Raw genomic sequence first — 13,848 nt, 5'->3', positions numbered from 1 at the left:
ATGGCATGGTATCTTTTTCAATGACTTATCACTCATGCAAATCTGGACATGATTTATCATTTGGTAGAAGGGGCACGCCATCGCCATTGCCTAATTTACAGACGGGTGAACCTTAGTTATGTCAGTATTGAAGACTGCTCTGGAAAACGAATGGGGCCCCTGAAAAAAGGATACAACCCTGACAGGGAAATCAACTGTTTTGAAAAACTTGACCACCGGGTACAGTGCTGATTTTCTCTGGAAGGGTATATAAACTCTAGAAACACTCCAATATAATACAAATCACAACAACTATAACATAGAAAAATATTTAGTTTTTATTAATCTTCTTTTTGTTTTTTTTAAGATAGAATATATATATATATATATATATATATATATATATATATATATATATATATATATATATATTAACAACGCAAAATCCCACAGTCCTCGGGATTCACACATGAAGAGCACTCAGAGCCAATACAGCGTAGTTTTGCCAAGAGATTTATTGCAGAAACTTTCCGCAAGTTAAGTCAAGTTTACACATCTTATAATGGGTTTAGTACAAGTTATATTCATTATTTTCATAACATTTGTTACCATCATGTTATTCATTTAACTTGATTCCTGATCTGATATATATAACAGTGCAAATCTATTTACTTATTCGTTCATTCAATTGTTCGAGGTAACTTATGTTACATGTATTCATTTTGAGGCGCCTATACAAACAGTGCCAGTCGATCGTGAGGCTCACTACGATCCCGATATGAGTCCTCACGAGAAGTTCACAATTTATTGGGCCACACGATATGGGACAATTCACATTCTCTGAATGTCATGCAATCAAGCCCTGAATGGGCATTCCCATTTTTCACGTTGCACATTTAAAAAGTAACTCTTCAGAAAGGTCCCTATATCTTTCTATAGCAAAGGATACTGTTTAGTTACAGGGTGATAGGGCAGGCATTACTGGTTTTTAAGCTTACATGTTAGTTTAGTCATTGTTGTTCCAGGGTTTAGAAAATATCATAGGAACCCAGTTGATAGCATTCTAGATATGCGTCCACATCTCCTCTTCATTGTTCATCCCGCCCGGGGTCTTGGTCTGGAGCTGGATAATGAATCTTGATTCTAGGGTTCTCAGTTTTTTTACCCAGTTCCCCCCTCTCTCTGTTTTGACTAGTTGATCCAGTATGAAGTAAGTCAACAGATTGCTGTTGCTATTGTGTGCTTGCTCGAAATGGCGAGCTACTGGATAACTTGGATCCTTAGAGGTGATGGCCCTCATGTGTTCCAAGACCCTGAGTTTGGTGGGTTTTACTGTACTCCCTATATACTTTTTCCCACAGGGACAAAGCAAGCAGTATACAGTATGATCGGAATTACAATTGAGTAGTTTCGTTATCTTAGTTCTAATTTTCCTCCCTGGAATTTGATATTCCTTGACTTTTTTTGAATTCCTACAGGCCTTGCACTTCATGCAGGGGAAGAAGCCCAAGACAGTTGGCTTGCTCTTTTTCTTTTTTTCATAGTGACTAGTCACTAAATGGTCTTTAAAGGAGTTTCCCTTTCTGTAGGTAATGAGAGGATAGTTGGATAAGGATTTCCCAATCACAGAGTCTGTTTTCAGAATTTTCCAATTTTTTCGCATTATGTTAAAGACTTCTGGTGACTTTTCTGAATAATCAGTGATCATTCTGATCTTCGATTCAGGGGATTTAGGTTTATCAATTAGCAGGTCTTTCCTCCCCACTAAATTGCTTCTAATTTCAGCTCTATCCAGAACCCCTCTTCCATATCCTCTCTGTGAGAATCTCCTTTTACATTGTTCCTTTGCTTTCTCAAACTCCTGTTTAGTTGAGCAGTTGCGTTTCATCCGCAAAAACTCTCCCAGGGGGATATTATTGATGACACTACGGGGATGATAGCTGTGTGAGTGAAGTATTGTGTTACCTGCCGTAGGTTTTCTATATACAGCAGTTTGGATTGAATCATTCTCCACATAGACCCGAAGGTCCAAGTAGAACACCTCACTCTTACTAATGCTACTTGTGAAACTGAGGTTCAAATTATTGTTGTTCAATTCGGCAATGTATTCCTCAGCCTCATTCTGTGAACCCCGCCACACCAAAAACAAGTCATCGATGTAGCGGGTCCACAGGATGATGTTGTTCATCCACCGGTCATTTTCCCCCGCCCAGGCCACGTGCTTCTCCCACCAGCCCACAAATAGATTCGCGTAGCTGGGGGCGAAGCACGTGCCCATCGCGGTCCCCTGGAGTTGTAGATATAGTTTCCCTGCAAATAAGAAGATGTTATTTCTTAAACAGAAGTCTGTTAATTCTAGCAACATTGTATTGTGGCTTCGATATTTAATGGGTCTATTGTCCAGGAAGCTCTTCATTGCCAGTAGGCCATCTTCATGCCTAATTGAGGTGTATAAGCTGGCAATGTCCAATGTTATTAGAATCATTCCCTCTTCCCATTTAATGTCCTGTATGATTCTCCAAAAGTCCTTCGTATCTTTTAGATACGAGCTGAGATCTTTGACGAACGGTGCAATGAAGCTGTCAATGTAACTTGAGGTCTTTTCAAGTAGACTGTCTTTCGCAGACACAATAGGTCTACCTGGGGGCCATATTTTACTCTTATGTACCTTGGGCAGGTGATAGAACGTAGCAATCTGGGGGAATTCACATTTTAGGTTGTTCCAATCTTTAAAATCCAAAATTCCTTTATCCTTCCATTTCTCAATCAGATCATTGAAGGTCTTGATACTCTCTGAGTATTTCTCTCTTTTGATTTCCATATAATGTTCTTTGTTGTTCAGTTGAGAAAATGCCTCGTCCTCATATTGACTGCGTTTCAGGATGACGATATTCCCGCCTTTGGCGCTGGGTTTAATAATAATATTGTCATCCTCTTTGAGATTTTTAATTACAGCCCATTCTTCCTTTTTCAGATTTTTCCTTTTCAATTGAATTTCTCTGCTTGTAGTCCTTTTAATTCTTCAATGACTACTTCCTGAAATGTGTCAATTCCATCATGTGGAGTTCTTGGATTGATTTTGGATTTGATGGTCATTCCACTCTTGCAGCTTTGTTGTGTGATCCACATGCCGCCAATGTTTGTGTGGGTTGTATGTCCCAATCCTGGGAATCACTTGTTCCAATCATAATTTGTGCCGTAGCAATGGCACGTAGATCTCCCCCAGTTATGGCTGCTAATGGATCAAAAAAAAAAAATATATATATATATGTATATATATATATATATATATATATACAAATCATACGTAATACGCTTCAATGCATGAACAGATACACATTCCTGGTAATGTGCAAATTAGAACCACATATAGATGTAAATTACGGTACAGCCTGAAACAAATGTATCTTCAACACAAACAACATACACTTCTTTATATATGAGATAATTTAACAGTGTATTGTTTTCGGGTGCCTTCTTATTGCTGTTTGTCTAAAACTTTTTTATGTAGCACATAATGTTCCATTAGTTTGGCCTTGTAGCGCCAAATGGTAGAACTTAAATAAATAACCGTGTAGTGAAGTGTATGAACAGATTTGTACTGCAGTAGACTGTTCTTTCACAGCAAAGGACCCCATAAAATGTTACCTAGTTTCAAAACGTCTCTTTATCTTTTTTAATAATAAAGTACATGCTTGTAATACTGACTACTGCTCGGTATGTGTCTCTGGTCATTTTCTAAGATGTATATAGAATTTTTGTTTAATTTTCTTGTTGAGGACACTTGCACAAATGTACATTGGTAATATTTTTTTTGACTATTGTTCTCCAAAAATATTGGTCTTCTGTAATATTTATTATATTATACGGCACACAAGACTAACTGATCACTTAATTTAATGTAGCTTATTATGCAGTGCAATTATAAGTACCAATTTACTTTTGGTAAATGCATTTAGATTTTGCTCAGCTTTCACTGAATTGGAAATATTAGAATACTAATTAGTGGGACGGACAGTCTGCAACAGAAGTCAAAAACAACATTTGGGAAATTTCTACAGTATATTTTTTGTTGATAAATCTCAAGGGTAGACGTCATGTGCACTTGACATGAGACTAATAGACGTTATCTGTGGAATGGTTTCTGTGGTGTGTAGTCTAAATGACAAATGATTTAGGGCCAGATGTCCAAGATACTAGTCGCAAAAAGTTGAGTCGAAATATCTTATTTTGCTAATTGACCTATTTTTCTGATAGGTCAGTTTGCAAAATACAGAATGTTAGGGGTTCGCCGACCGAGCTGCCTAATAAATGTTAATTAGGTCGCAATTTATGGGCCACTACAATTGGCTCAAGTCACAGAAACAGTGTCCTACAAGGGTCAGCACCATGCCTGTGATTGCTTTTCAGAATTGAAAACAAATGCAGCCCGATATTCTTAAAGGAACCAGCTGCTTTATAAAGAACGTTTTCAGTTTTGAAAAATTTCAGTGGGAGGTGGTAGAAGTCATCTGAATCACTGCCTACTCCCCCTGAAGCTGCTATCCAAATTCAAATTCAAATAAGAGTTTATTGTTATCAGTTAATAAAAACCATCACAATATACATATAAAACAATCCCTTTTTTAAAATAATCACGTATCTTAGCAACGTGAATTAATAGTGCTACAGCTCAGGAAAATGTTATCTTGTCAAAAAAACATTATCATTATAAAATTTGTTCGGACATTTTCACTGTTGCTATAAATCGACTATCCAGGTTCGCAAATGGAAGTGGTCCAAGAAGTACCCATCTCTTTTGAGGATGAGTTACCACTCCGATTTGGACCGTCAGTAATTTGTCACTTTTTTTATAGCGAAAAACTGGCCAAAGGGCATTAGAGAGCTTCACATGAGAACCAGATAACAGTGCATTTTTTAAGGCACAGTGAGATTAGGTGATTTGTCCAGAATCACAAGATGTTGAGCCAAGGCCGAATTTTAACCTGGCTCCCCAGTTCCAAAGTTAGAAACTCCTACAGTTAAGCCACATGTCCTCCAGGAATTCCGTTTGCAACAGATTTATATATAGGGCGCTGTGTCACAATTTAAGACATGTCTTTTCCAAATTGAAAATCAGTATCCATTTCTAAAACCATTTTAGGAGTCTGCAAAACTTTACCAACTTCTAAAATAAATTTAGCACATACAAAATAACATTTTTAGGTCATGAACCCCCTGATTTTGTGAAATCGTATACTATGAGTACACCTAACTCGAACAGGTACATGCATCATTGTTGCCGTTTGCGATTCCTTAATTGTGAAAATTAAGGATTCGCAATTAAGGAATCGCAAACGGCAATGCATCAAAAAAATCACAATTTTTTTAGCGATTCCTTATTTTTCCTTAATTGCGATTCACAAATTGCGAATCGCAATTAAGGAATCCCTTCCCATTGATTCCTATGGGCCAAAAGGCCCATAGGAATGAATGGGAAGACAATCTCAATTTGCGATTCGCAATTAGCTAATTGCAAATTGAGATTGCGATTTCAAGGGTGCAGGGGTGTCCAAAGGACACCCTGTTGCACCCCTGAAATCAATCTATGCACATATGTTGTGCACACACATGCCCTAAGGGCATGTGTGTGCACAACATGACAGTTTGAAAAATGCACAAAATTGCATTTTTCAGCTTTTTCGCAAATTACCATGAGGTCCAACCTCATGGTAATTTTTTCCTCCTAATTGCGAATTCGCAATTGGTTTTAGGTGTCATGCATTGCATTTAAGGAATCGCAAATTGCGATTCCTTAAATGCAATCGCATTTTTAGAAATCGCTAAATATAGCGATTTATTGAATTTTGGATTGATGCATCCCAAATAGTGATTTAGGAATCGCAAACGGCCGATTTTTGAGATTCGCACCGTTTGCGATTCCTAAATCGCTTGATGCATGTGGCTGATAGTTCCTAAAAACCCTATATTTTGATGAATGGATGGATGCATGCATTGTTTTATGGGTGGGTGCAGCTGAAAAAAGGGATGCTGCTTAGTTTGACTACAGTGTACTCAACATTTAAATCCATAGTGGTAGTGGTGGGACTGCCAAGTCTTATTTTGTCCCAATGCCAGGGTTCTCCATGGGAAGGAACGTGTGTGTGCTGAAACCTTAGAATTGCTGTCTCCTGCTGAAATAGATTAATATTTTTGTTATAGTTACTTACGTCTTGTGAACTATCTTCCTGTTGCCAATGGATGGCTCAAACTACTTGTAACTGGTTAGTGAAGCAGTATCTTTAGGCAGGATCCCTGCATGTCCTAACCAAATGTGAAAGAGGTTACATGTTTCATGTGCTCAGTAATTCATGTGAAGGTGGGTGACGATCTCCATCAAGTTTCTAAGTTGGCTGGTGCAGACTTAGCCGACAGGCCTCATACCTGACACCAGAAGAATATTAATTTATGAGATATTGCAAACTTTGGTCATCTGTACAGATGGAATTAGTTGTAAGCGGGACATGTGTTGACATGAAATACCTTTATTACTAACGCGCCTTTCCTGTTCTGCCCATGCAGGTGGAGTTAAGGCATGTGCGTTAAACTGCTTGGCCGAAGGTTACAACTTTTACACTGAGCGTGCTCCTGCGGTGATTGACGGCACCCGCTGCAATGGTGATTCCCTGGATATCTGTATCAATGGAGAGTGCAAGGTGAGTAAGATTTCAAGTCACACAGTCATGCTTGGCTGGGACCTCCTGACAAGCACAGGTGTCTCCCAAGCTTTGGCTCTGCAGTTTATCAGTTTTTAATAGCCAAGCAAACTAAATAAAACTGGAGGGGTTCTAGAGGTTTATGCTGACTTCCGTTACACATGGAGCGAGGAATATTGATGTGCTCTTATGATATATTTTTTATTGTATTCCTTTCAAAGCATTGAACTGAATACTAGAGTTTTAAACTTTTCTTTTCTAAGCACTCTTTTCACAAAGCTATAGAGAAGATGATCTGTTGAAATGTTACAGATTCGCATTAAGATACCAGCCTTTAGGAACTAGCTCCTTCATAACACTGCATCACTTAGCGCAATGTCAATTCAAAATTTTACTGGGTCTGCTTGTTTCACAGGAGCATGGCATCGTGCTTGCACACTCAAGTTTAGGTCTCTTATGTTTTCATTCGAATCTATGGTAGCAATTGTGTATGTATAGTTTTCCAACCAGTTACATATAGCATCAGTAGTCCCTTTCTAGTTTTGTCAGGAAACAAGTGAAAGTCACAGACACCTGCGAGCCACACGAAACTCGTGGTCCAATTCACAAATATTTAGTTGTGACTTATTTCAGCAGTATGAATGAATTCCAGAAATAACACTGAGTAAGCCAGGCATACTTCTGGCCTATTTCTGAAATTCATGAGTAAGTCAGGAATACTAGAGAAGTGAGTCATACTTCCTCATTCACCAATCTCTGTGTAACGGCCCCTGTGTGATCAATAGCAAATAATTTACATGAGCTACAAGGCTAAAGATACTCTATTTTAATATGTGTTCACCTCTCAGCTTATCTACCAAGCAGGTGCACCCACTCAAGTTCCAGATCATTCTTCTATCGCTAGCTTCCTGGTCTTTTCTCGAAGCCACCCAATGAGTTTACAAGCTGCAGAATTACTTCAAACATGTCATTCCCTACAGTAGACAATCGTCCCCCAGCGAGTCAGGATTACCTCCTATAGCACATAACTACATCAAACTTACAATCACAGCATTCTAAAGACCAAAATCCCCACTGGCATGCCTAGATCTACACTTCACCTTAGGACACCCGGCACTACACCTTAATTCTTTTCAGTCTAATATAGGTACGAATCATGCCAAACATTACAGGGGGTGTGTGGACCCTAAAATGATAAGAAGGCCCCTTGGTTGTTATGGCAGCAACTGCATGTTTTCCTAGTACATCACATTCCAGAGCCCAGTAGCCTCTAATCCAAGTATTTTGTGTATGCATCAGGTATACTATACTTTAAGGAAGCAGAATGACAATCAATCTTTCAAGCCCTCTTCATCCTGTCTAGTACACACAAACATATCATACAGGTACTTATCCTACTTTTCTCAAGAGCACATACCTTTCCCTCTTTATATTTGCAGAAACAGCCAACCACATTCAGGCGTGCCTCACTCAACCCCCTTCAAATTAAATATTTTGATAGGAGCATTTCCTTAAAATAAATGCAGATACAATAACATTAAGCAGTGTCTTGTAGACAGTGACATGTTTTGGAGATGGCTTATTACTTTAAATGCCAACAATATCAAAAATGCTTCCTCCACAGTTTGAATCCTTTGCTGCTGTAGAAATGCATGGGCACCAATGTTTTTTGATCTAAATTCATTAGTAGTTTTGGCTATGTAGAACATGTGGCATCAAGAGTGGCATCAGAACAGGGACGTATCGTTATCATCTATGCCTCCTTTAACAGTTCATGCCAAGCCTTGGGGTGCTGTTGTACTTGTAGTGTGTAAAAAAGGGTGCCAATGCCTTGTGGCAGTTACACACAGAAAATATTAACCTATGCTATTCTGTAAAAGCTAACCTATGACTCCTGTGTTCTCCCAGCATGTAGGCTGTGATAATATTTTGGGATCTGATGCCAAGGAAGATAGATGCAGAGTTTGCGGAGGGGACGGCAGTGTGTGCGAGGCCTTTGAGGGATTCTTCAATGATTCATTACCCCGAGGAGGTAAGTACCTCGTTTGACAGCAGCGCAGATGCATCACTCATGGCTACTTTTACTGTTTGATCTAAAAAAAGCATATGTTCTCAGACTTTCTTTAATGTGGAATGCTGTTTTAATAACATACATTTTTGCTCAGTCAACAGTGAGTCGAGCAATCCTTTGGAGGCTGAGGGGACGCCCAAGTTGCTCTGTTAAACTGCATACCTATAACTCAAGAGTACAACAAAGAGAAAACAAACATTTGCAATGCAATAGGTCTCGCATTTACGCGCGTTTAAGCTATTGGTATTGCAAATTACAATGCGTTTTATATTTGTTTTGAAAAGCAAAACATAAATAAAAGGCATTGCCATTTCGAATGCCAATTGCTCAAACTCGCATAAATGTGAGACCTATTGCAAATGGTAGGCATCACGGACAACAGGAGGGAGGGATGGCGGGGGGAGGAGAAGGCACGGACAACGGGAAGGAGGGCAGGGGGGTAAAAAAGGCATGGACAATGGGAGGTAGGTCCGGGTTGTTAAGAAGGCACCAAAGCACGTCGTGCCTGCAGTAACAGAAACTGGATAAAGAAAATAGTGCTCACAGACTAAATAACACAAACTGTGTAACAACCAAAGTAAAGGGGCCAGTCGCCATGGGAGGTGACAAATGAAGAGGTGGTGGTACTAAGGAGGGACTAACAAGCCTATTTAAGAATCAGAAGCCAGCATTTAGGACCGTTAATGACACACGCCAATGACAAGTATGAGTGGAGAGTGGACGGGGCTTCTATTCCCTACTCCACTGCAGCGGATCGCCAGAGCAGCGCATGCACGCTGGCTCAGGCTTGACCTAAAAATCAGCCGGAGTAAAGACCTTGTAGACATCTGTACTCTAGCAGAATGGTGGCAGGCACAAAGGCAGTAAAAAAGCTGCGCACCCTAATGAGTTGATGCCCATATAGGTATACCAGTTCATGACTGGCATTGGACTTTCGAAATTAATTTCTTTTCGGAAATGGGATGATGAAGAAGGCAGACACGTTTTTATCGAATACATGGCATCATAGTCCACATAGCCCATCCTTAGTCAGTCATGTCCCTTCCCTAAGATCCATGCATTTTGCATGGAATTTTAAAAGATATGGAAATAGAAAACACTGCTTAAAATTCAAATAGTGATTTTAGTTGTGCCTGCGTGCCTCTAGATTTAAAGGATATTTAAGGAAAACAACAGTGGAACAGTCTGCAATAACAGCACGATAAGCAAACCCTGTCCTCATAACTTCCTAGTTGTGATTCTGGAGAATAACAAATTGCATCTATTTATGTTTTTTTACTTTTCTTCAGGTTAGGGAGGCTTTTTTCCAAATAAATCCCCCATATGCCTTGCCATTCTAGATATTATTGCTGTGCTCAGGCAGAGGGGCTTGAAATAGTGAAGTTTTGCATTAATGTAGTACTCTTTCTAAGTTATATTCCAATCAGAAACCTACTTTTTGTGCAGATTGCACTCCATTACTAGAGATGTATCTGATAGAGACTTCTAGCTGCAGATTCCTCACCTTTGAATTTTCCAGGCGTCAGGCTGGATCCGGAACCTTTTGCTGATACCCCTGGCGCGCCGTCGGGTGGCTCCATTCGGGTCCGCGTAACATCAGTAGCGTCGGTTATGATGTCACTGTACATAAATAGGCGCCACCCAGGCACGCGGACTTCAGGTCTTTTCTTTCCATGCCAGTTAAGCGCCGATCTGGGAAGAGCTACCCCTCTCTTGCTTTTCGACAAGCCTTTTCTCGACTTTTTATCGAATTCTGAATTTTTTCCAACTTCAGGTGGGAGGATGTATTCGAGGAAGACAGGATTCAAGCCGTGCGGTGCCTGCCATTCATGATGTTGGTTACCGACCCCCACCTCTTCTGTCTCTGGTGTCTCAAGCTCGACCATGATTCGAAGTTGTGCTCGGACAGTCGGGCTATGGCTCTGAAGGCCTTGAGAGAGCGGGCAAGAAGCTCCTTGCGGCTTGGCAGTTGACACCGTCCAGCGAGACTCCACGGAGGTCCCAGTTCCGATCGAAGAAGAGGAGGTCGTGTGACCGCTCCCGGAGCCCAAAGTCTTCTTTGTCCCATTCAAGGTCCTCGGGACACCCGGGGAAGAGGCACATGAAGAAGTCCATGCGGACTTCATCTTCGTCTCGACTGTCGTCCGCCGGTGAAAGAGGCAAGGATCACTGACGCTCTAAGCACAGTCCTTTGGAGTCGGAGCCAGGGTCGACTTTGCGCCTCCCTCCCTTTCCGGGAGCCGGAGCGACCCCCGCTCAAATTAAAGAATTTTACAAGTCCATTTGAGTGGGCCGAGCCCTCTGGTGAACCGTCAGGCCTGCGGGGTCAGAACGGGTCCTATTGGATTCGACACAGTCGGCTCCGGCCACGGTGCCGGTGGGAACGCAGGGATCCGATCCTGGGTCCAGGTCAACACCAGTCAACACCGTTGCGACCTCCTCCAGCATCAGACCCAAAGCCGCTGCCTTCGGTGCTGCCGCTGCCCATCGGTGGCACCAGTTCCATCCTTATCCCAGACGACACGGAGCGACGTTGCTTGACGCTGATTCCTGATCTGATTGAACCCAGGAGTTCTATGTTGTCACCTGAAAACATTTTGAGGATGGGTTAAGCTCAGGAGATAAATGGTGGGGTCTATGGACTCTTTGGAACACCAGGCCGACTCTGCAGAGCAGTTGGACTGGTATGGGGAACTTGGGGAAGCAAGTGGATTAGACACTTCTCTAGATCCCTCCGACAAATGTGGCTACGGAGGAGAGGGCAACATATGCCATGGTGGTTAAAAGGGCCGCCGAGGTCCTTTGACTGGTGCAGCCTTCTGTGCAGGTCAGGACAAATCTCCACTGAAGTGCTTCAACCTGGGGCATCCACCTCTGAATCCCTTTTGCCATTTAACACAGCTCTAACTGATGTCCTTCTAGGCTTGTGTTCCAAGCCTAGCACAGGGCTCCTGTGAATAGGACAATTGCACGCCGCCTTTGTCCAGCTCTGGGCGACCCAAAGGTCCTCAGCCAACATTCCACCCCAGAAGGTTTGGGGGAGTAGACCTCCACATCTCAGGGAGCGTTCCCTTCCAGCCCTCCTGATAGGAAATCCAAGGGACTGGATTAATTTGGTTAGACAATGTTTTCTTCCTCCAGCCTGGCATTGCAGTCGGTGAATGCTGCGTGCTTATTGGGCCGTTTCTCCCACTCCCTTTGGTAAACAGTTGCGCAAGTGCTTCCACAAGTCCCAGAGGAGGCCCGGGCTGTGCTCTCTCAAGCAGGAGAGATGCAGCAAAATTCCTCCTAAGCTGTGGCCTTGGTATGACGGATTCGCTGGGCAGATCGATTTCCACGACAGTGGCCTTGAGGTGCCACATCTGGCTTAGAACAATTGGCTTCTCGGGCGATGTACAGGCAAATTTGATGGATATGCCCTTTGATGGAACCTTTCTTTTTGGGGAAAAGGCCGATTCAGCCCTAATGGGGTTGAAGGACTCTCGAGCTATGGCCAGATCCTTGAGCCTCTCTACTACTCCTTGTGGTAAGTCTACCTTTTGCCCCTGTCATGGCAACGGAAGGGGTTTCCAGCCGTGTCCAACCTAACCCAGCCACCACCCTGAGGAGGCTTCCCAAGCCGTACAGGAATGTAGATGCATTTCATTCCGACCTAGGAATGGGAGCCAGAAGTCGTTGGCCACCCTGTCCTCAGCAGCCACAGCCTCCTAGCACTCCTAGTCTGACTCTGCCAGACCACACCACTCCAATTGACAGGAGAATACATCACCCACTTGCCCACTGGATGTCCATAAAATCAGACAAGGTCCATAACATCGGACGAGTGGGTCTTTCAAATCATTCAGGAGGGCTTTCGATGACTGGCTGTTAAAGGCGTCCTTGACCAGGCTGTTGCCTCCCACCTTCAGACTACAGTGAACCCTTCTGCATTTGCTGGGGTTCTCTATAAACGTGCCAAAGTCACACCTGACTCCTTTTTAGATGCACCCTTTCATTGGGGCTGTTCTGGACACATTTCAGTTTCAGGGCTATCCTTTCGAGCAGTGAGTTCAGGATATTCAGGTATGATTCCGATGTTTCAGCCTCTATTCTAGATTGCAGTGAGACTGACTCTGAGGCTGTTGGGCCTCAGGGCCTCCTGCATCCTGTTGGTAGAACATGCCAGATGGCATATGCGGGCTCTCCAGTGGTTTCAGTTGGCACAGCATCGGGGAAATCACACCGACACGGTCCAGATCTCGGAAAGAACAGCGAAAGATCCGCAGTGGTGGTTGACGAACAGCAATTCAGTTAATGGCAGATGTCACAGTCTTGACAGATGTGTCACTTCTTGGATGAGGCGGCGATCTGGGAGAGGTGCAGATCATGGGAGATCAGGGGACACTGGTCTCAGGCGGAGTATTTGTATTTGTATTTGTATGTTGGATTTATATCGCGCCAATCGCCTACAGGTCTCTAGGTGCGTGTCAGGTCCACATAAATTTGTTGGAGCTTTGAGCGATTCAATTGGTATTGAAAGCATTTCTTCCTTCTGTCAAGGGAGCGTTAGTGCGTTTGTGCAGGTGTTCACTGTCAACACCATCGCCATGTGGTACTGCAACGAGCAGGGCGGGGTGGGGTTATGGACCCTTTGTAGAGTGGACCTGTGTCTCTGGACATAGCTGGAACAGCAGGGCATAAGCCTGGTGGTTGAACACCTGGCAGGTTCTCTGAACGCCAGGGCGGACAAACTCAGCTGTTGATGTCTAGCAGATCACAAATGGCATCTTCACTCAGAGGTGGCGCAAGGTCTCTTACAGCCTTGGCAAGAACTTTGGTTAGATTTGTTTGCCTCCAAAGAGAACGTATGATGTCAGCAATACTGCGCGTGGGAGTTTCCAAGGCGGCTATCGCTCGACATCGCCTTTTATCGTGAGTTAAGCTCAGGCCTGGTGTACGCCTTTCGGTCCATAACACTCCTGCCCAGGGTTCTGAAGAAGATCAGGAGCGACCGGACCCAAGTTATCCTTGTGGATCCGGACTGGGCAAGGAGAGTCTTGTATCCAGAGCTTCTAAAGTTGAGCATCGATCCTCCGATCAGTAGTAGTAGTAGTAGTAGTATAT

The 13,848-nt window shown here is 42.8% G+C and overlaps 1 protein-coding gene across 1 annotated transcript in view; it reads left to right on the top strand.

Moving 5' to 3' along the window:
- LOC144820131 (A disintegrin and metalloproteinase with thrombospondin motifs 6) overlaps positions 1-13,848 on the top strand; it is a 463,746-nt gene that overhangs the window by 204,345 nt on the left and 245,553 nt on the right. The window contains exons 5-6 of the mRNA XM_078677765.1: positions 6,541-6,674; positions 8,583-8,706. Of these exons, the coding sequence (XP_078533891.1) occupies positions 6,541-6,674; positions 8,583-8,706 (258 nt within the window). The remainder of the gene's footprint in view (positions 1-6,540; positions 6,675-8,582; positions 8,707-13,848) is intronic.

Source organism: Lissotriton helveticus, chromosome 2_1, assembly GCF_964261635.1.
Source record: "Lissotriton helveticus chromosome 2_1, aLisHel1.1, whole genome shotgun sequence".
NCBI lineage: Eukaryota > Metazoa > Chordata > Amphibia > Caudata > Salamandridae > Lissotriton > Lissotriton helveticus.
This window is presented reverse-complemented; position numbering and strand designations above follow the sequence as displayed.